General features: G+C 44.7%; 2 protein-coding genes across 3 annotated transcripts; one reads left to right on the top strand and one right to left on the bottom strand.

Annotated features, from left to right (window-relative positions):
- The first annotated feature begins 52 nt into the window (after positions 1 to 52).
- On the top strand, positions 53 to 15818 carry TCTN1 (tectonic family member 1). The gene is made up of 15 exons (XM_064466079.1): positions 53 to 306; positions 2030 to 2150; positions 4130 to 4260; positions 5023 to 5189; positions 5601 to 5688; positions 6536 to 6645; positions 9724 to 9744; positions 10167 to 10292; positions 11314 to 11439; positions 11822 to 11906; positions 12260 to 12398; positions 12670 to 12826; positions 13856 to 13981; positions 14323 to 14467; positions 15348 to 15818. The coding sequence occupies exons 1-14, from the start codon at positions 132 to 134 to the stop codon at positions 14464 to 14466; spliced, it is 1716 nt and encodes a 571-aa protein (XP_064322149.1). The 5' UTR covers positions 53 to 131; the 3' UTR covers position 14467; positions 15348 to 15818.
- Positions 15810 to 22202, bottom strand: HVCN1 (hydrogen voltage gated channel 1). 2 transcript variants are annotated; one of them, XM_064466080.1, is made up of 6 exons: positions 22114 to 22202; positions 20155 to 20393; positions 19504 to 19608; positions 18787 to 19018; positions 16522 to 16634; positions 15810 to 16177 (listed from the first exon to the last, which is right to left on the bottom strand). In XM_064466080.1, the coding sequence occupies exons 2-6, from the start codon at positions 20356 to 20358 to the stop codon at positions 16112 to 16114; spliced, it is 720 nt and encodes a 239-aa protein (XP_064322150.1). In that variant the 5' UTR covers positions 20359 to 20393; positions 22114 to 22202; the 3' UTR covers positions 15810 to 16111. The 2 variants fall into 2 exon arrangements, with proteins under 2 accessions (XP_064322150.1, XP_064322152.1); XM_064466082.1 differs by lacking the exon at positions 22114 to 22202 and adding an exon at positions 22061 to 22082.
- Between the last annotated feature and the right edge of the window lie 305 nt (positions 22203 to 22507).

Raw genomic sequence — 22507 nt, 5'->3', positions numbered from 1 at the left:
GCCCCGCGGCCGCAGACCCCCCCCCCCGTGCCCCGTGATGCCCTGGGAGGGGCCGGGACACGCCCTTCCCGTGATGCTCCGCGTTCCCTAGTAACCGCGCCGTTGCTACGGGCGGCCTGGGAGCGGCCGCCATGGCGGCGGCCCTGAGGCTAGGGACCCTTTTCCTCCTCATCCTCCTCTTGCCGCTCCGGGCAGCGGAGCCGAGCGTGGAGCCTGCGGTCAGTGAGGCGGGCCCTGCAGCGCCACCGGAGACCCGCGCTGCTGCCCGGGCGCGGCCCCGCAGCGGGCCGGCTCCGGTCACGGATGGTGGGTGCTCGGCGGGGTGCTGCGGGTTGGGTCTGCGGGGCACCGGCGGCCCTTCCTGGGTTAAGGGGAGCGCTTCTCACCGCCTCTCTCGGGCCTTCTGTCGTTGCTGGGCCCTTCTCCCCCTCTCCGGCTCCCATTGTAGCCGCCCGGGGCTGCGACAAGCCTGCGCGCCAGCTGCCCTCCCTCTCGCCGGGATCGCCCGGGGATTTACCGGGCTGTGCTACAGGGCTGCTCTGAGCACACCTCTCTAGCAGCACCCACTCCAGCCAAGGCTCGGAGCCTCCTCAGGCAGGCAGGCTCAGCAAGCCCCGCACAGCCTTTGGGTGCTGGGCAGGCTGATCCCGGCGCGCAGAGTCCCGCGAGGGCAAGCTCTCCTGCCCGCCCAGCACCCTGCGCCGAGCCCGCAGGGCAGAGCTTGGCCTCGCGGGGGAGGCCCAGGCTCGCCCCCGATGTGCCTGGAAATTGCCGCTTACACACCGAGCTGGATGTGCACGCAGTTTGCCCCTAGATTCCTAATTCATCCCCAGCTCTGTGGGTATGTACTAGCGCTATGGCAATACCAATCACAGATTTTTTTTTTTGTGCTGTCAGAAAGCGTTTCCCACTGTTTTTTAATTGGTAGGTATACTTTCATTTAACTTTTGATTTCCCAGTGTCGTTGCCATCAGTTCAGCTTCCCCAGATTATTTGCCAAATTAAACACGTTGTCCCAGCACGTGCCTCCTTAGGGAAAAGAAACTTAAATCCCTGATCTGAGAGAGATAACTGTGCAATCTAATCATCCATGTTTAAACTTCTCTTGTTTACGAGGTGAGCTAAGGATTCCGCTGCTAAACCCGGCTGACAGAACAGCCAGAACTTCAGAGGTTCCAGGAAATACCTGGATACTGTTCAGATGGTCAGAGAGCATCCAAGTGGCTGTAGAGAAATGGGCAACAGTCAAGTTGAAATAAAAGAAGCAGAGCTGTAAAAATGAGCTTTCTTTGAATGTCTTGCCTACAGAGTGTTGGTCTTAATTTTCAACATTCTGTGCTACGCTTGTTTAGATTTATAGTAGAACAGCAACTCTCCTAAACAGTTCAGTAGAGTAATATCTGTTCTTTGAATTTATAAACTTGAAAACCTAAGAATGTTTTAAAAAGCTTCCAAGTGTATTTTACCAAGATAGTTTACAGTATTGCTAGCAATTGCTTTCTGTATTATTACAATATTTCACAGTATCTAAAGACAGAGAGAAAACACAATTTCAAAGAAGTCAACCATGGTTATTTTGGCACATCAGGAAAATCTATTACTGGACCCTGGGACATACTAATGCTTGTAAACATCTCACTACTCTATCAAAATGTTTCTTCCCTCCCCCCCCCCCCCCCCCCCAATAAGCTGAAACAAGTGGATAAGCATACAGGGTTTGTATTTCTTTCTTTTTTTTCTCTGCAGAGCTGAGTATATTTTCTTACCTTCAAAATTCTTATTAACTCAAGTTGGTTTTTGACCACAGAAAATTATGCCCTTGATTTTGTTAGCATTCCAAATAGGTTTGCTAAGTAGCAGAAAAGATGGCTTTTAAAAATTACTTAAAAAAAAAAAAAAGCACGTGAATTTGGATATAGACTTTTGACCATTGTCAAAAAATAAGGCGAGGTGAAAAATGAAAGTGTTGGGGAACATGCTGTTATGTGTAAAGTTCCAGTTCTAATTCTAATTTAAATCTCTCCTCCAGTTGCCAAGCTGTGTGTTTGTGATCTGTTGGTGGCACAGTGTGATGTAAATTGCTGCTGTGACCCTGATTGCAGTGCAGCAGATTTCAGTCTCTTCACTACATGCTCAGTTCCTATTGTCACGTAAGTGGATAAATAGCTATATGAAATACAAAATCCTGTTTTATTTGCTGCATGCCTTTATAAGGGCTCTGTCCTCTCCTTTTACTAATTCATAACCCCGCTCCACCCTAACTCCTGCCTACCTGTTACCAGTCCTTCCTGTACTAGGCTTGTAAACTTTTGGCCCCAACCAGATAGAAGAGCAAACTGGCCTCCCACCCCAATTTATCATGCACTTATTCCCTCTTTCCTAAACTCATGTGCTATGTGCTACCGTCTGTGGGCGCTTAGGTGGTGATGCCTTCTGTTGGGGGAAGAATAATGCCTCTTTACACTTTCATCAATATAACAGTGTCTGGAAGTTAAGGAAGCTGATATTATGGAGACCATCTGGCCACCTCCGTAGGTCATCAGCGATTTATCAGCAGCCTCTTCCATTATGGTTTATGATATCAGCTAGAAAGTTGATCCATTCAGGGCTTAATGAAGTAGCATGAGCATCATTCTGATCCTAGTTTTACAAGTCAGTGTCCCAACCTGCTGCCTTACTGCCAGTCTGTCACTTTACAAACAGTAAAATGTAGCTTTTTATCAGTGAAGTAATGCCTGTAGTTGTTTCTTTGCTATTTGCAGTTTATCTGGAAACACCTTTACCCAATTTCATCCCCTCAAAAAGGAGTTAAGAAAGCTCACTTCAAAATTGTAATGTAAAACTCACTTGGTGACTTCTCAGAACACTAAGTACATTTCTTCAACCCACCTTCTGCATAAAATATGCCAATCTGAACACTGTAGTTTATTCTCAGTGCTTTGAAATTTGAATTAGAAGTCACCCCAGACTGCCTTTTCTTATTGTTCTTGCACACAGTGACTACTGCTACCCATTTATAGGTACTTATATATATCAGAAAGATCTAATCAACGCCTCCCTGAGTGACAGTTTAATTATCTCAGGTGACTATTCTGTCTTTGTCAACTAGAAATGCATGAAATGAAGTTGTGTTTCTTTCCCTGAATTCTTTTGTGTAAAATGTTCATTTTTGCATAAAAATCCATGGGATTTTCAATGACTGCAAGTATTGTGGATCTCACTATTTACATCTAGATTTATATACACTTGCATAATTGCGTTAGTTACTGAAAGGATTTGACTGATCACAAATGAGAGACTAGCTGGTCTCTGAAACAGGGGAAAAAGGGTGTTTGATTTGTGATGTGATCCTACTAACAAACGGAAAAGTTTAATGCTTTTAAGCCATGCTTAAGAAGTAATTTCTAAAAGCCATTTCACTTCTTCGGTATCTGTCCTTGACTGTTTCAACTCTGCCTAAGATACCAGTTTCACAAGGTTTGTCATCTTGTATTTCTAGCAAGTAGGACACACCAGTACTTTTCAGGGTATGAACTGGCACATTTGCTGTGCAGCCTACTGCAGTTCTGGGCTGCTGCTGCTGAACCCACGGCACATCTACAAATACTTTTCCTAGACTGTATGGGTTATTTCACCCCTCTGTTTCTTACTCTGCCATTTCTTTTACATGCATCTCAAGTAGGACTTTTTCCTGCCTCTCCTCCGCCCCAAAGGGAGTATTATTCCAATATTCACAAAACTGACCTTTTTACTGGTCTATATACCATCACGTTACCCTAAAGGTCATACTCCCCACTTGTGTTGTAAAAATAAAAGTGCTTCGGAGCTGTGTATAGCCTGTGGTGCACCCTGCATTTATGGTGTCTCACACCATCTGGATCCCATCCAACTTGTCATTTTAGCTCTAATATTATTACTGTCAGGCACTTCCCTTCCCCCTTTTCTGTCTCTTACCTTTCTTCATGTTCCGGCTCACACTGCTATCTCTGTTACATAAAACACTTTGGAGAGTTCTTTATTATTTATTACAAAGCACTCAGTATAAAAAACTCAACACATGAGAACAACTTTAAAATATGGTCAATACTAACTTCTAGTGGATCATTGATTTTATTATTATTGTTTGCAGAGGTGACAGCCGTCTTTGTAGTCAGAAAGCTGCTATATATTCACTTGATGTTGAAGCAAATCCACCAGAAAGGATATTTAAATTAATTGATCAAGTCAATCCCAGTGTTTTCTGCATTCACACTGCAAACTGTAAGTAGTGTTGTTGCTAATATTAAGCATTGTGCTGTTGTTTTTATAAACTCTTTAGGTACCAGAAACAGACTAAAATTAAAAGTAACTAAACCTGTCAGAAAATTGGTTATTTTATACGCTCACAGTCCATAAATTGTAATCTTTTCACTTGTGAAACTATGGAGTTAAAACATCTTGCACTCTCTTAGTCGTCTTTGTTGGAAAAAAAAATGTTTTCTGGGTTTTTTCTTGGTAAAGAATTTACCTCAATAAATGACACCTAAAGTTGTGTCACAGGGAGGCTGACTCCTTCCCGATCTGTTACTGTAACTACATAATTGTCACCAGTGGTACAAAGCCTTTATGCCCAGCTTTGAAGTGACTTGCAGGGAAGTAAGAAGTGATCAGTACTGTATTCTCTTAATTTAATTATGACTGTGCAGTAGTCATCTGAATACTTGGCATGGAAACTGTAGATACTAATTGGCATGTCTTTGTTTTGGAACTTCCACTGTTAGAAAGCGTGATTTTGAAAGAAGGGGACTTACCTCTTTCCTTAAGTTTAAGTTTGTGCTTTCATGGATCTGGGTGAAATTACGAATTAAGATACTGCCTAGCTTTTCTCTTACAGAAAAGAGAAAACTTTTCTTTAAGAAAAATTATGCTGATATTTTTCTGTAACAGAGTCTTTAACAAGTCCAGAAGGAAAAATTGTTACTAAATACTGTTTCCGTATCTTTTATCCCGAAAGTTCTCTCATTCTTGAAAATGTTTTGGCAGATAAACAAGCACTCTCCTTCAGTTCCCCTGAAATACCTACTTCTGAAAACTTTGATCAGTTGCTTCAACAGTTCGGAAGTACTTCTTTCAGTGCTGAGCCTGACAGCTGGAACATGAACACAGATGCTCAAAATCCTTCTGATGTGAATGAAACTTACAGGTACAAGGTAAATAATTATCTGATTCAATTAGCATTAGATCGTTCCATAAAAGAACAAGTGAGTGTTGTTTGCATCTGCTTTAAAAAAAAAATGCAGTTCTCCTGGAAAAGACAAACTTTATTTTGATCTTTAAGTATAGAAATGTACAAATAAGAAGTGTAGCATTTTGTGTTAGCTCACTTAAAAAGTGAACAAGATTTTCAAGATCTTTGAAAAATAAGTAGCTGTTTTGCTATTGTAAACATGAAGCTGTTAGCAGTGGCTTAAGAATTGATGCACAAGGTAGTATACAGCATTGACAGATATAGTGGAAATAAGTACTTCTTTTATTCAGATTTATTGTTAACACAAATGCTCTAAAACTTTCCCTGGACTGAAACACACCTATATACTTAGATATGTTGTTTTATTTGGCAGTATGGTGTTCCTATACAGACAGTGGATACATTTCTAAGACTACCTAGTCCTGTTGTCACCTCTTGGTGCTCTGATGCGAATCCTGCAGGTTAGAAAATGCATTTGAATTCCAGTTTATTTGTTTTAGAGTATTCTGCTCTGATTTGAACTTAGCCAGTAAATTGGCACACACACAAATGTAAATTCAGATAAAAATTTATTAACAAATGTTTTTCAAACAGCTTCTGTTTCTATGGGGGTTTTTTAGACGTAGATTGGAACTATATGAAACGTTCAAAGTTAGATATGTAAAGCCTTGAGAGTTTTGTTAATGAGTTGTTAATGCAATAATAAAACATCCTATTTGGCAGAATTAGTTTAATAAAATAGTACAAGGGTGACACCACGAGGGAAGAGGGTATTACACAAAGCAAGTCCTAACTGGGCAACCTTTGTAAGATGTCCCTTTGGTACAATGAGGTTTCTTTCACAGCCTGAATGCAAGTCAAGTCAGACTTACAGGCTTGAGCTGTGTATTTTAACCTTTCACACAGTTTCCTGAAAATCTGCAGAGGGGGAGGGGCAAGAAAAAAAGACAAGAAGTTACAACCACAACCAAAAGCACACACCTGCATTTTCCAAAACCCATTGTTATTATTAAATATGGTATCATAACAGTCATGATGATGACCGTAGGAAAACTGAAGTCTTTTGTAAAGAAAAAAAAATCTTATGAGATCTCAAAAATGAAGTATAAATCTTCTAGCTTTTATTAAGCTTCTATTGTTAAGAAGTAATATTTTGACCCATAGCATTTCTGGAGAATCTAAGAAAGTATCATTCTTTATAGCTCATAAAAAACCTTACCTGCAGTAGAAATTACCTTCACCTTTGCTTTTGCTTATACTTCAGGTTTTCATAATTACTCTTTCATTTACTTTGTGACTTTTCTTCAGCGTTTTTAGTAAACCAGGCTACAAAATGCACTAGGTCAGTAAGTGTGGAAAACTGTGGCAACATTCAAGCAGTTAGTATGCTGTTCTATATCAACTCCAGCATTTTGGCAGTAAGTATGACTTGAAACATATAGCTGACTGTTGATATTACATATCTTTTTGTGTCTCTAGAATTAAGTAACTTGTATTTACGAAAGGATTTGGTGTTTTATTTGGATTTTTTAAATAGTGGGTTGGGAAAAAATTGTCTCTATGCAACAGACTTCTATACAGAAAGCCTTTGGAAATGTCTTTTCTTTAAGCTTTGGTAACAGAAGCATTTACTGTCCCCTGCTTAGCCAACAAAAATAACAGTCTAGAAGAGACAAGCTTGTATCACTGAGCTAGTGCTTGCTGCAATGGCAACAGTTTTATGCTTTTGTGCATGTTTAAGCTTTTCTAAGCAGCCTATTACCAGAGTGCATAATTCTAAGAAGTCTGGGTTTTAAAAAGTTGGTAAACATTTGTGCTTAAAGATTTGTGTAAGGTTTAATCCTCTGCCTTATGTACCTTTCTTACAAGCCTCAGTTTTTAATAGTGAGGTATTGCCCATGCATGCTTCGCCTTCCTTATACTCCTCCAAGAACATGACCTTTTACCGCACTGAGAGCAAATTTGTTTGTATCCAGCCTACTACCAAATCCAGTCTGTGGTTATTTTTCAAAGCTTTTTCATTCCTTTTTGAACTGGAGGGGGATCTCTTATGTATAAATAAATCCCCTTTGCAGATACGCAGGAAGACAAAGAAATTGTGTATGCAAAATTGAAATGGAAGTACATAATCTGATAGCTCCTTCCAGAAGTTGAAGGTCATCAAGAAACAGCATATGCTCCACCATTAAAATGCTTTTAATTTATGTAATTATTTAAATTAATTTAATTAGTATTCCATAGTGAGTCACTGCTTAAAGACCCCTTCTGGTCTCCTCACAGATTCCAAAGCTATCAATGGTAAAGGAAAGCCCACTAAGTAGTTCACATTCTCACAGGTGGGATCGTTCTCCTGATCTTTGAGGACCTCATTGAAACCAGCAAAGGGTTGTTCACAAATGTTAGCTTTTGATCATCCTACTGTGGAGGAGGTGGAAAAAACTCTGCCACAGAAGGGCTTTGAGTGTTTCCATGTGCACCTGAAATTAGAGTTCTTGGTGGATGTAGAACCAGAAAATAAAAAGCATGTGTCAGGACAGGCTCCAAGCAGCTGAATGTTTTTGAATTAAAAGATGAATTCTGCTTCCTCGCTAGAACAGTACATAACACATTACCCACGTGCTGTTTGCCAGTTATAGTGGCCCAGCTTAGGAGAGGTCAGACTTCTGTCCAAAGTGCATCAGAGATTCAGGAAGGATCAGATGCAAGACCTGGAGAAGGCTAGATAGATGCTAGACATGGTTTGTAGGAGACCCCCCTCCCCAAAGGGAGCTGAAAATGCGTTGTGACAGTAGAGAAGTGACTTGGTGTTGAGGACAGGGTGGTCACAGGGCAGAGCAGGGAGCCCTTCCAGTGCCAGCAGGTGGAGCTGCTGGCAAAAGAAATGGCAAAACAGAGCAACCCAGGAAGGCTTGCTGGAGACCCTGGTGGGAGGACTGGTACAGCAGTTCCTTCAGAAAACCCCACTGTTATGAGCCCGTACTCACTGCCAGGCTTGGCACCTTGAGTGATATGATGGTCTTCAATTGTCACAGTTCATCTCAGCTCCCTGCCCTTGACTGTCCAGCTTACTCAAGGGGCATTGGGGTGCTTGGATCCCTCAACCAGGAAAGATGCTCATAATGTTGTGATGCTTCATATTATGGTTAGTGTGTACTGTGGGGCTGCCAGAGCAACGCGCTGCTGCCTGCTTCTGCTTGCCTCCCTGGCTGGTGGGAAGAGGAGTCAGTGGGAGGCAGCAGTGAGGCTGGAGTGCTGTCTGCCAGTGACCTACAGAAACATAATTCATCACCCTAGTCACAGATAAATAGAATTTTAGGAGCTGTGATCACTCCCTCTATCCTAGTCAGAACCAGCATGCTTCCCTGAAGGACGACTCTAACCTTTACAAGCACTTTTAGTCACACAGCTGATTCTGATGGCTGAGCTGTACCTCAGAATGTTGATATAAGTATGTGACAGTGCGTGACAGACTTTACCTGCATCACCTTCAGGTCTCCAGCTTGTAGGAATTATCTGCCCTGATGTTAGATGAGCAGACCAGGCTCTGTATCCTGTAATAATTCTGCAGAACTTCCTTCGTGGTCAGAGTATAATTTTTGGTCCCTTCCCAAAGCTGTGAATCAAACACTCATTGGGTAGTCACAAAAATAAAACTTTTGACAAAATGGTGCTCTGTGTGAGTATTCTGTAGACCTGATTGATGACCTTGGTCCGACATTTCTGCCTTTCCATGAAAATTTGGTGGAAATTTTCCAGTGGGGCAACAGTGCATGTCCCTGTGCTTTGTAACAAAATGGCTACTCGCTTCTTATTTCTTTGTTTAGAGACTGTGAAACTATGGACTTATTACCATCAGAATGGGACAACAAAAGCTCTTCATTTCTTTGGGTAGGAACAGCCTGGCAGACTTCCTAAACTGTCAGTCTATGAATAGTTAGACGTGTTTTTGCACAGGTCTGCAATAGGAACAATGTTCTCTGACACCCTCAGTAGGTGAAACAATATGATGCACGGTAACAGTTATGCCAAACTGAGGTGCGTTTCTCAGGTCACCTTTCTGATGCAAGTAAACATTTTCAGTGTTTCTCTGTTCTGAGTTGCAAACAGAGTGTCCAAGGGAAACACGAGATTCATCTACTACTTACTGAATGCACTGTATATTTATTGGGAACGTAGTCAAAGCTAGGCCTGAGGGAAAACTGATGGGAGTCACTAGGAAATTTTCCAGTTACTGTCAGGGGAGGAAGAGGCTTGGACTATAAGATTTTGCCTACTAGCCACAAAGAATAGCAGTTATTTGCACACTGCCTGGATACTGTAGTATATATCAAATCACTCCCACGATGTAGAAGTTATTGTAATGATAGAGAGTTAATTAAATAGGCAAAGCAGCTAACCCTTCACTGCTTTACTTAACTGGTCATACCTTTGCTATTTGTTTGTCATAAAAAGATATGTTTCCTATTGTTTGATTTTGTTCTTTTATTTTCCTCTAGGTACCCAAATCAAGTCAGATGGTAAGTATCCTTCTAACTTAGTTGGAACAGCTGGGGGCAAAATTCTTATTCAGTTATAATTAGTGGGAGTTTTTTCACTGATGTCATCAGAACACAGATGTTATCTCTAATCTTTAAATCAAAAATTTTCTATCATTTGCTATCAGTAACAATACTTAGCAACTCCAAGATACTATGCTACCTGCAAACATTTAAGCCTGGTGCATTCCCCTCATATAAAACTCCCTCTTCTTAAGTAACTCTAGTTACTTAAAAATAGAACTCTGTTGAATTTCAGCAATACATGTAACATAGCAGGTGTTCAGGCAATTATTGACTGCCCTTCTCTGTGGAACAGAACGTGAAGAGTCACAAATATAATAATACAAAAAAGCGCCAAAAATATACACAATATTCAGAAATTACATTAATTTGTTTTTCAGGTTAATATTACTGTCCGGTCCATAGTTGCCCAGTCTCTGAATGGAACGCGGACTTTACTTAACGGTAGTGATGTCCTCAGGCTCCCCATGATTTTGGACGAACTGTGCATAAATATAGTTCTTGGGGTAAGTATGACAGTTCTTTTCCTCCTCTCATTTGATGGAAAGCATGTATGCACCAAATAATTTCTGATTCACATATTACAAAGATGTGAGAAAGGCCTTGCACAGTTTCCAGATATTGTGACAGCTCCAAAGCAAATGTGACAGGAGAAACACTGACTTTGGGATAAAAGCGAGTATTTTGCAGCAAAATAATAACTATATGCAACATAACACAGAGACAAGATGAACTCCTTTTCTATTATTACTGTGTGTATAAGACATAACACACAATAACGTTAATTTAGAATCTACATTGTGCTTAGGAGAAGATGACTTCAGGCACAGTGGTGGCAGAAACAGAGGAATACATAGTGCAAGTTGTCATCTTTTAATCTTAAATAGATGAACATTGGGCTTATGCTTAGAAGAGGTTTATCAAGAAGTCAGTTTTTAAGAGGCTCCAACCCTAGATCTGTTTCTGACCGTTGCTACTCGGTGGCTTGGTTTGGTAACAATAATGTCCTTTATGCGTAAATCTGCTGACATGGCTACTTTGTGCATGTCATGTTTTTGTCCGTCAGATCAGACCACAGCTTTTTTTCTTGCTGCTCTTGAAACTTTCTCTTTGCAGACAGGAAATGAGTGACAAACTAGAATAAACAGGCAGTATTTCCAACGCCTGTGTCTTAATTTGTAGGAGAAAGCTAGATCAGCATCTGGAGGGAAAGTATCTAATCAGTGCCAAAGTATCAGTGCCTATAAAAGCATGCGCTACCTTGGATATAGAGGCAGGTCTTTGTGTTTTTAATGCATACTCATTGTAAAATGACTAGCCACCTACTGAACAGTACTTCAGTTGCTCCTGTTTTCTAGGCCCATCCTTACTGCAATTGAGGATATAGTATATCTTTACCATGTAGTTGAGTGTTTCGTAAGCAAGGAAGGAAGAAAACAATACTTAAGAGAGTTTTAAATTCCTTTTTTCTAGTTTTGTACTCTTATGTATCTGTTCTAACTAATATCTAAAATGTTTAATTTTCAGGTGAGTTATCACATTACATACACAGACACAGGAGAAATAATAGAAGCAGCTGCTTCTTTTGTTTTGGGGGCAATTAATAAAGAAGCACTTTCAATACAGCAGAGCTTTGAAATCAGCTTTACTCAGGTAACTGCTGGAGACGTTATGGATGACTTGTTTAAAGACATTTAATTACAAAACTTATTAAACTTGAATCAGAATAATTGTTAGCAGCAAGGTAAAATGTAACTTACCCTGGATACGCAAATGAGACAGCATTTCAGAACTAGGCAATAAAGGTCTCTGAAGTCTGTTTCACATTTAGAAGAGTCATCTTGTGACTCTCTATAACTGTATCCAGTGAAAGCAAAGTCTGCCCCAATGTTATAGAACTGTTACAATTTTACAGAGCAGTCTTACTACTAGCATTGTTCAAGGCAGTTAATAATCCTAAAATAAGTGAAATATTTGTGTTTTCCAACCATTTCAGTACAGGATAAGAACTAATACTGTAATATTTGCATTGCAGGTAAATACAAAGCCAATTCCTCTCAGTGGTAATCCTGGTTATGTTGTTGGACTGCCTGTAAGAGCGGGCTTCCGGCCACAAGGATATCCTTTTCCTGATGAAAGTTTGTTTGTATCACTTGTTTTGGTCCATCTTCACAAACACTTTCTAGAATGGACATCTATAAAATGTATCTGTTCTTTAAAAAAAGTAAAAGTTTGCTTTTCTGGCTATGTTTTAGGAGGAGCAAATGACTCAGTTCTGACTGCAGTCTCCTGGGTCGTCTTAGTGAGGTAGATTTAGACTTTCATTGTAGGCTGTAGTGCTTCTTTACAGTGTAAGAGGAGTCTTGAGTTATTATAGCATTTTCAGATCTATTTTAAGGATATGATTAAGGATTCTTTCTTTCTTTTATGCTATACATCAAGTATCGAATTTCCCTTTAACTGTGTGTTACATCTGGCATCATTCAGAATACTAACAAATACAGTCAACTTACCATTCTGCAAAGTACATCCAGCCAGGACTGTCTGGCAGCACAGGGAGCCAGAACCCCCGTATTATTTGGTTATAATGTGATATCAGGCTGTAAGTTACGGTAAGAAGGCTTTTTTTTTTTAATTTAGTACTTTTAACCCTCTGACAACCCTTTCTATTAGCATCTGTTCAGATCCTAGGACATTTATACTGCTGTAGGAATATTTAATTATTAAAAAATGTCATTTAATTAACAATGGTCTTTCTCTTGAAAAGATTGTGTACATTAGCAACTGTAGCCAGAAGGCTTGAACAGTGCATGAGAACAAGGAGAAATTATTACTGTGCCAAACCAATGGATTTTGCTTTAACTCATCTTTTTTTCCTGGAAGAATTACTGCAGCTATGAAATGTCAGCCTTTGACTCAGACCATCCTAGATTTACTGAAGGGACAAAGCTTTCCTGAATATGTGGCCTCGTTTGGAAATTCTCAAGCCCAGGATGTGCTCGACTGGGTGCCAATAACTCACCTCCACACCTCAGAACAGGTGAAGGTTACACCACTACCTTCAATCTTCTGTCCTGTCTCCTGAGATCTGTACCTGTACGGCAGCATCAGCTTAGACTTCTCAGAGCTATGGGGAAAAAACTATGCAGAAACAAACTGGAGGAAAGTCCTCTTGGAATATTCCCTATTGAGGAGTTTCGCTCTTGCTGTAGAAGACAAGGTTACTTTTAATCAAGCTGGTGGTATCCAGACACCTCAGTTATGGATCAGGACACCACGTTAGGTACAAAATGAGTTCTAGCCACAGTTTAGAGTCTTGCTCTTCAGATGGGATGAAGCACAAGAGGTAAGGTTGAAAGAGTGAAGTGACAGAACCAGTGGTTCTCCTTGGTGCTCTAATGCCAGATTAGAGTAAGATAGCAAGAATCCTTTAAAGCACAGCAGCAGCATACTGGAGTGACCCAAATGCTACATTTATCCTTAACATCATCTGTACCAGCCCTTTTCCTCCTGATGCAGTGCAGTCCCTGCTGTTGGTGGCAGGCAGTGCTGCTTGGCACACGCTGAATGACAGCACCCCCTCATCAACAACTTGTACATAGGTTTCTTGCATGCTTTTGCAACTAAACAGTAAATGATTTCTGTAACCAGAAACTTGGCAGTTCAAGAAGAAATACCTACAAATATTGAAGATTATAGGCTTCAAAATTCTGCTGTGGAAGCGTTAAGGATTTTCTACTGTCCCAGTGGTATTACTGAACTAAGTCTTCCTACTAAAAAGAGCCAGCTCAGCACTACTGCTAAGAGCCAAAGTCCTGCCCTACTCAGGTAGAACAGTCCTGCTTGAAGTGCAGTTACAGAGTCAGTTTGTCACCTATGGAGAAACTGCAGGGACACCCTGGGCCAAGGCTGCGAGCACCAGTGCTGCCTGCACAGGCACAGCATAGTTGCTCTGGTAACCTCCCAGAGTGAGCTTTCTGGGGGCATTCTGCCAGGTTAATAAGATGAATAATTAATGTGGTTGCTTCGGTACAAGTCAGACAATGAGAGAATTTATAATACTTTTCAGAGCTCATGCCAAATACCAGTATCACTTGAAATAGAAGTGAAGTGGACTAAATATGGATCCCTTGTCAATCCACAAGCCAGAATAGTGAATGTTACGGCAATGATCACTACCACCGCATTGAAGCAGGTACGTAATTAAATTACAGGATTTATGATAAAAAGAATGGCTTATCCTGCTTAGGTATCAGCTGTGTGACAGTGACCCAGTTAATCTCTTTATCCAAAGGTAGCACTTCATAGCAGTACGTATTACACCCAACAGTTACTCTTCCAACTCAAACACAACTGTGGGCTGCTTGCCAAAACACACATCAATAAAAATCTATACATCATTCACGAAGAGGGACATGGAACTGTATATGAATAAAACCTTTTTATAAATCACAACTGAAAATATAACCCCGTCTAAACAAAGCAGTCATGCAAAGACAAGACTGAAGCTAATGACCACTTGTATTTTCATTGCAGCTTCCCTCAGGAAGGGAAAGGACTATTCCTATAACAAGTTCTGTTGTTTTCACTGATATTTCTTCACCTGCAGAGCCAGGCTATAAAGCTTGGCCCACCATTAATGCCAAGTTACCCTTTGATTTTTTCTTTCCATTTGTCTAAGGTAAGTATTCATTTAAAAAAAAAAAGCAATATTCTGGTTTTTCTGATTTTTAGTCCATTTCCTAAAGAAGTGAGGTTTATCCAGTCACTATGATGGGTCATCAGTTTCTTCTGAATTGCAGACACATTGGGTTAAAATCGGCCAAGAGAGAAAGCGTGAGCCCTTGTGAGGGTTCTCAGAAGCTTTAGGGCAGGGAAAAAAAAATCATGTTAAGTGCAAAGTTCCCAATTATACCTCTGCCGAGAGGAAAAAAGGTTGCAGTATGAACTTTATAGCGGCTCTAGCTGGCCAGTCAGCATATGTGCAGCCACCAGCCTTCCCCCACATCAGTTGCTCTGAAGTAGCGCTAGTCCAAGCTGCCTGCCTAGCAGCGTGGAGGCAGGAGGGGAAGGGGAGAGCACAGGGACACAGCAGGGCTCCAAAGGAAAGTAGGCTTCATTATTCTGTGAACAGCGGAGCTAAATTGTTAATTAAAGTAATCATGTGCTATTAGATAAGGCCTTTGCTTTATCTATTTTCATAGATGAATAAGCCACATATTTCTAGCTATTTTTCCCAAACCTCTAATTAATTACCTTCCTTTAAAAATCTGAACAGTTAAGTTATGCTTTCAGAAAAGCTCAATGACCCTTCCAGCTGACTCTAGCTGAAACCAACTGGTGACGCCTGCTACGGTCAACACCTTTCAAAATTCCCACTTACTGGATCTTATGCTTCAACTATAAAAGAGTCTCACCACAGGGATCTTCTAGTACCTGAAAAAGTTCACAGTGTGTTCAAACACCAGCCTGGTCCTTTAGAATATGCTTTCTAATGGCTTTTCTGGAGTCTAACTGTTCCCAGCAGTCCACTCACCTACATCTGTTCTTATATATTCCAGTTCTTTTAATATGTTGATTTATGAGCTGTGGAAGCAGAAAGAACTTTGTAGCCCAGCGGGCCACAAACGAACACTTAAAATGGAAGAAGAGATGAGAGAACACAGTATCAGAACTCAAATCTGCTGCTGAGAACAAGGCACTGTTTGACGTAAGATGGCACATGTTTGCCTCTATTTTGGTGCTGATTTGATTGTCAATTAAAGGAGTGGTATGTTGGTATTTTTGAAATGATTGTTATATAAATAAAGTGTCACAAGCAGCAACAGAAATGAGGAAACTACCAACAATATGAAAAGAATGGTTGGCAAAGAAGAGATGTACTAATGATGAATGGTCAGCTTATAGAGAAGAAAAGACCTTTTCAGCCTGTATTCTTATCGTTTGTACTGCATGTTTCTACAAGCTGTTGCAAACAAAGAGTATTATCACTGAAATATTCAATTATTTAAAATAAGTGGTACTTTTGTGGATGTATAGCTTGTAAAGATGTGTCTTTATTAAATTATTTTGCAGTTTTGACTATACAACTGTGCAAGAAACATCTTATGAAATCACTGTTTGCAGGGAGTATGCATGATTAATTTTCCAGCAAAACTATTTTTGCAAACCCAAGATGTAATCAAAGGGTGGTCAAATAGAAAATGTTTATAGACAACACTATACAAGAGAAAGCAGAGAGACATGAAAACCTTTCAGGTCAGACTGGTAGATTTCAACACTGCACCCTCCAGGGCAGACCTCTCTGCCTTGGAAAACTGGCCTCCTATTTTGGCTCGCTCATGAGTCCATGCTGTTTTAATATCTTGTTAAGCCTCTCAATTTCTTGCTCCTGTTGGAGACAAAAGTAAAATCATTAATATAGCTCTTACATTTCAGCAGTGGGAAGATCTGTGGGAACCTGGGAAACTATTTTAAGGTATCTCACTGCAGTAAAACAGGACAACCTGGCTAAAGTAAGTAGGACAGAGGTAGCCATCCCTTTGCAACAGAAGCAGCAAAGGTAAGCACGGCAGGACAGGCAAGGCTGTGGTTCTTCAGCCCAGCTTACCCCACAGCTTTCTGATGAAGAAACCAAGCTGACAGTGGCAACCTTGCAAAAGGATCCCAAGCCAGCTTGTCCTGGGGGAAGTGGCCGGTGGGTAAACCTTGTTTAAATTAGAAGTGTTCTCTTACCTTCTCTATGCAGCTGTGTTCCAGTTGTTCAATCTTTGTTGCAAGTTTCAGGTTTGCTTGCTTTAGCTTGGTCACTTGTTGTTCAGAGCGGGTCTTTACCGATAAAATTATTCCTGTGAAACAATTCACAGTGGATTCATTTCACAATGTAAAACAGCCACTAGCAGGAGGTTAACAGTACACAGGGTCTGTACTCAAGGAGTTAAATGTGTTCCTCTCGAGCTCTGGTTCTGTCATCTTCAAACCACCCTTCCCAAGTGCTTTTCTTAATGAGGAGGGTTTTAAATTAGCCACCCCAGGGATTCAGATACCAGTAATCTGCTGGGAAGAGGCAGTCTGGCCTCTGAGCTGAATTAATCAGTCAAACTGTCATTCAAATCCTGAATTTGAATTTGCTCCCTTGGCAGAGCCCAGGGGATGTAGCTGGCAGCTTTGCTGTAACAAGGGGCTGCGTTTTTAGCCCGTTTCATGTAGTTGGGAGCCTTGCTCTAACAGCCGCGCACAAGGCTCATCCGCCCCCGGGGCCGATCACTCCTGCCTGGTGTAACAGGACATGGCACATCATCAGGTCCTTAAGGTTTTGGCTTCACCTTGTGCAGCTGCAGTGAGGGCACGCAGTTTTTCATTACAGCAGAGGTGTCACCTCTCTGCTGAAATACTGTTAGGTTATTACATGTGAACTGAGCCCCCACAGCGAAGGCTTTTTCTTCCCACCCTCTTCCATTGGGGAGGGGGGGAAATAGCTTGGTAAGAGCATTAAGAACATCACGTTCTTCCTCCCCGACAGAGCTCTCCTCTGGCTGTTGACAGAACAACGTGCACGAAGGCACGCACTGATGCATGCCTGTGTTTCTAGTGCTACAGGCAGCAGGCTTAGGGTTGGGGGGCTCACTTCTCTGAAGACAAAGCGGTGGTGCTGCTTATTTGCATTGATAACATCAAACAGTCCCCACCTGCCTGTAACCCGGGCCCTTTCAATCAACAGTGACTGAAGGCAGCGAACCGTGCCTAGGCTTAGATTCACAACAGCAGAAGCTTGGGGCAGGTTCTGTTCATCCCCTCTGTTGCTCCAAGTGGGTGGGCAACACTTGGGGGTGGGGGAAGGGGAGAACCAGAAGCATCCAAGGACAAGGAAATTTACTTGTAAATGCAATACTGTTTTTCTGCTGTAAAATGGTGTGTTAAGAGACACTGAGGTTCCTGTGGCTCACACAGCTGCACGCAAATCCGGTTTCTCTCTGACTTTCACTCTGAACTAAAAAAAAAACCACCCCACAAGCTGCTCTCACATCTTCCCTTTTCCCAGCCACTGCCACTGAAGGGGCATGTTCTCCCCATCATAACGGCAGCTGGGGTCTGCAGGCGGCAGACCACCTCAGCCATCCTCTGCTTTTATTCCAACTAATAAGACTTAGAGCTGCATCAAGTACAGACCGTTCACCAAAAGTGTGCTTGTAGGCACAGGACAGCACTTGGGCTGAGGGATGATGCAGGAATTAAGGACAATCGCATTGCCACATTTTTCTGAATCCCAAAATTCCTTTCCTGAGAAGGAAGAAAATGTTTCCAGCTACACTTGTTTCAGAAGTGTCTGAATTTACATCTGTTTGCAACAATTTACAATTATAACAGCAGAGTCGGTAAAGTCCGATTTGGGGACATCTTCTACTCCTCTTTTTATATTCAACCCTTTGAATCCAAGCAAGAAAGATCCAGAGTGAGATCAGGACGTTCCCTGCAGCATCTCTGGAGGGGATGACAGAGTCACAGCAGAACATCAGAGCAATAAAACCCACTCTGCTATAGAAGTAGATTCAGGAAGGTAGGGTTTTACACTACTCACTTGTTAAAACATTGCCAAAAGGACCCTACAACACAAACTTAAGATGTGAGCCATCCTCCTCCAGGAGGGAGGGACGCAAGAACAGATTATGGGTTGTTTTTAGGGGAACGTGCCTGATGCTGCCATGCTAGAGCTGGCCATCTCCACTAGCCCGGGCCAGCTGCCATGACCCCATCATCAAGGCATCAGATCAACACAAGCAGCAGATTGTTGCTGCTTCAAAGAAATTACAGCCTAATTAAGGCCACACTCCAGCAACAAAAACCACATGGGTGAAACTCTGAGTTCACTGGGAGAACACGACCCCAGGGTCTTGCAGAGGGCTTTGAGAGGGGAACAAAGACATGAGCCCAGATAATTCAGGTAAGGTCACCAAATCCAGACCATGCACAAGGGAAAGCTGACGGGCCACGCACACCTACCATTGATAATCCTGGCCACCCGCCACAGCCGCAGGAGTATCAGGAGCCCGACAGCTTCAAACTCGTGCTCCCGGAAGATGAGGACTACATCGAGGATAAACGACACGATGACGACAATCCCATCCAGCACTTCAAACTTGTGGTGGAAGAACTCCCAGCGGTAGACAAAGACTTTAAATCCCACCTCAACCAGGAAGAGGGTTAAAATGGAAAGGGAGAGGTAGTGGAAAACCTGGGAAAAGACAGCACAAGTTTAGGGCCAGGAACCCCTCCTGCAGGCACATGAGTGGGGCAGGCTGGAAAACCCACTGCTCAAGGGCACAACTGATCTGACTATGAGGAGGAGGGCTGGGGACTTTTCTTCTGCTCTGAAGGACAACCGGAGTGAGCAGAGCTGGGCAGCCAGTGGCTTTGGATAAGCCAGACCAGGAGGTGTGAAGACAACCGGGAAAAGGGTGAGGAGAGGGATTCAGCTCTGCCACAGCCCAGTGAAACACGAAGCTGCTGCATGGACTTGTGTGAGCTGAGCCAGGTTGGCCCCACACACTGCAGGGCTGTCACACAAGTCCCTGTGAGACCTCTGTCCTTGTGCCTGCAACCGTCAGCTCGGCAAGGCTGAAGGTCCAGGCCCTGCCTGCCCAGACGTCCTATCTAGCGGGCTTTGAACACCAAAGAGAGGGACATTGTGGTTCATATTGATCTTTCCTTGTATTTTACCTTCGGGGTTATATTGTATTTGTCTGGATGGATGATTTTCAAGTCCATAAGCAATTCCCCAAGGACCAACAAGGCATCCAGGATGACCAAGCAGACAACCAGGATCTGTCAGCGGAAAAGAACTGATGTGAACCCTCTCCCGGCACAGACAGATCAGCACAAAGAGCTGATGCAGCCTTCAGCTAAACACACCCCAGTGCCCTACATCCCCTGTTTGGCCAATTTCAAGGAGCTTTCTGTTGCTCCTGCCCAGTGGTCCCACTCCCACAGCCCCTGGTCAGTGGGTTATTCATGCAAAGTCTCACCTGTACAAAACTACTTGGCTCCCCACCATATCCAGCCATTTTCCACTGCTTGGCATGGGGTATCTTGGGGAGCTTGAGCCGGGGGAGAGCACATGCCTCCACCTGCGCCGTGACAAGCGTGCACCGAGGCTTGTCACCACTCAGGAAACATCTGTGCCTGCTGCAGAGCGGCTTGTTTCCAACAGGACAGCACAGCTTGGAGGCAGCAGACGTTCTTGCAGGCACAGCAACTGCCCACAAGCTCGGTGCTGCTACCAGCCCGCCTTGAGCTCTATTCCACATCAGCTCCGCTGTCACAGGTGCCTTTAGCCAAATCTCCCTTTGGCCTGGGTTTGTTCTGCCTCACCTGAAACCTGTGGGAGCTGAAGAGCTTTTTCATCATGGCCTGGAAGGAAACGCGGCTCCTGGTAGGCTCCTGCTTGATCTCCATATCTGGCTGCCTCTCCCCAGCCACCTCTTCCTCCTCCTCGTCCTCCCATTTCTGATAGTTGCTGCTCCACTGCACAGGGTCGTCGCCCACCACTGTGAAGTGCTTCAGGTACCTGGACATGGCTCTGGATCAAGCTAGCATCACCTTGCCAACGTCTGAGGGACAAGAGCAGTGTGTCACCTCCCCACTCGGGGCTGATCAAGGATGCTAAATCTCCCTCGTTTCACCACAGCGAGTGTGACAAGAGCGTGACACTTCATTCAGACGTGGCCGGGCAGGCAGCGTGGACCGACCCTGCTGACAGGAAATTGCTTAACGGAGGCGCCGCTTGTTTTGCTCACCTCCCACGGGTGCGTGGAGCCCCCCGCCACCCTCCCTGGTGCTGTTTGCATCCCCTCATGCTGATCTACAATGAGGAGCTTCCTCGAAAGGTATCTCCAAACATCTCAAAACAAAACATCAATTACAGGAGAAAAAAAAGAATGCCAGCCCTTATCTCGCATCTCATGATGCAAGAGGAGGCCGCTGCCTATTTCTTCTCGGAAAGAGCCATTGTGTTTCTATTAGACTCTGATCAATGGAGGTTATTGGTCAGAAGCTGGAAGCAAGCTATTTCCGTCCCTTCGTTCGCTCTCTCATGCCCTGCACGCTGGGGCAGGCTGCTGTTAGCATCGGATCCAAGACGAACCCTTGGCTGCTCTCCCAGAGCTGCCCTCGTCCCTTCAGGTGGCTGTGGATCCAGCCCAGCTGCCCCCAGGTCAACTGGAGCCTCCTCACCCTCCAGCCACACCACCAAGCTGAAGAACAGCCATAATTTCCCTTCATTAACATCAGGGGCCACTATTATTTCAGCCTTTGCAGGCAAAATAAGCAAGCGATCCCCATGTTTCAGCCTGGCTGGAAGGCAATGCTGTCCTCCCCCATCTCATCTCCCAGTATCCTCCAGAGCTGCTCCCAGCCCCAGGCATCCCGGCTTCAGCCCATCCCTGTGGGCACCCAGCAAAGGGCAGGACCGACCCCAAGCCCGCAGACAATCCCAGGTGCAGCTTGGTGCTGAGAACGGCTGCAGAAGAGGCTCCATCCACACCTGCTCTCCTGTTCCCCTGTCACAGCCCCGCCAGCTCGCCCTTCCTCTTTGGGCAACCGGGTGAGCCTGCCTGGCCCACAAACCCTGCTGAAAACCACTTCTGCTGCTGGCAGACAACCACCTCCCCAAGCCTGGCAGGCGTCTCCGTGCATCCGGCCTTGGCCAAAGCCGGCCGGGGAGCTCAGCACAAGCTGCTCTTGGCCCACTGGAGCTGCCGTGGGTTTGCCCGTGCCCCCGGGCTGCTCTCCCTCCAAGCGGGGGTCTCAGGGGGATCCCAGTGGGATCCGCTCACAGTGGCAGCAGCTGTCAGAGGGCATATGGGCTCGGGCCACCTTGTCACCCGCTGGCGGGGACAGAGGTGGCCCCACGCTGCCACCGCAGTGGCGGCACCTTCGTTCCCAGCTGCCGGGTGCTGAGCGGAGCCCGCCGCAGCCCCGCGGGGAGCTGCCCCAGGTGCGGAGCTCCCGGCCGGTTGCTGGACGGCCTCTGGGCTCGCCCGGGCCTCGGGGCCTGGAGCGGTCGGCAGCGGATGGAGCAACGAGGACCCGGGCTGTGGGTGGGGGTCCCCAACCCCCACCCCGCCTCCGCTACACCGACCCGGAGCGACCACGCGGGCTCCCCGAGCGGGGACGGAGCCCCGGGTCCCGGCGGGACCCCCGAGGGGAAGGACGTGGCTGCCCCGGGGTGGGGGTGGGGTCCCCGCTGCAAACCCCCCGCCCCGGGCAAGGTACCCACCGGGCCAAGCCCCGGGAGCGCCCCGGCCTCCCCGCGCCCCCCGACCCCGGTACCGTGCGCGTCCCGGCTGCTCCCGCCGCCCTGCGCCTGTCCCGGCGCTGCGGGGCCTTGCGGGGCCTCCCCCGGCCCGGCCCCGCCTCCCCCGGCCGGGGCCGCCCCGCCGCCTCCCTCCCACCGCGCCCCGAAAGGCTCCAGCCGCCCCCCCCCGCTCCGACATTTCCCCGTTTTGCAGCTTTCTTCCACCCCCGAGGCTCGCTGCGATGCATCCCCGAGCTGGAGCTGCCGGAACAGGACACGCCGGATGGCGCTTAGACTTGTTGTTGTTTTTAAACTTTTTTTCTTAATCAAACTGAGGGGACGTCCGGGATAGGCACGAGACAAAATCGTGAGCCTCTGCTGAGATCAGAGCTGGGCTGCTGAGCAGGGACACAGTCCCACAAAGGAGGT

Source organism: Phalacrocorax carbo, chromosome 15 (genome assembly GCF_963921805.1).
Source record: "Phalacrocorax carbo chromosome 15, bPhaCar2.1, whole genome shotgun sequence".
Classification (NCBI taxonomy): domain Eukaryota; kingdom Metazoa; phylum Chordata; class Aves; order Suliformes; family Phalacrocoracidae; genus Phalacrocorax; species Phalacrocorax carbo.
Note: the sequence above shows the minus strand (reverse complement) of the source record. Positions and strands in the feature narration are given on the sequence as shown.

Bases quoted from the DNA above. Each gene is read 5' to 3' on its own strand.
- HVCN1 (XM_064466080.1), bottom strand. From the start codon at position 20,358: ATGTCCAGGTACCTGAAGCACTTCACAGTGGTGGGCGACGACCCTGTG. The intron at 19,019-19,503 runs GTAAAATACAAG...GTCTTTTCCCAG, and splicing joins AATACAATATAACCCCGAAG to GTTTTCCACTACCTCTCCCT. The intron at 16,635-18,786 runs GTAGGTGTGCGT...ATTGTTTCACAG, and splicing joins GGTGGCCAGGATTATCAATG to GAATAATTTTATCGGTAAAG.
- TCTN1 (XM_064466079.1), top strand. From the start codon at position 132: ATGGCGGCGGCCCTGAGGCTAGGGACCCTTTTCCTCCTCATCCTCCTC. The intron at 4,261-5,022 runs GTAAGTAGTGTT...ATGTTTTGGCAG, and splicing joins CTGCATTCACACTGCAAACT to ATAAACAAGCACTCTCCTTC. The intron at 10,293-11,313 runs GTAAGTATGACA...TTTAATTTTCAG, and splicing joins GCATAAATATAGTTCTTGGG to GTGAGTTATCACATTACATA.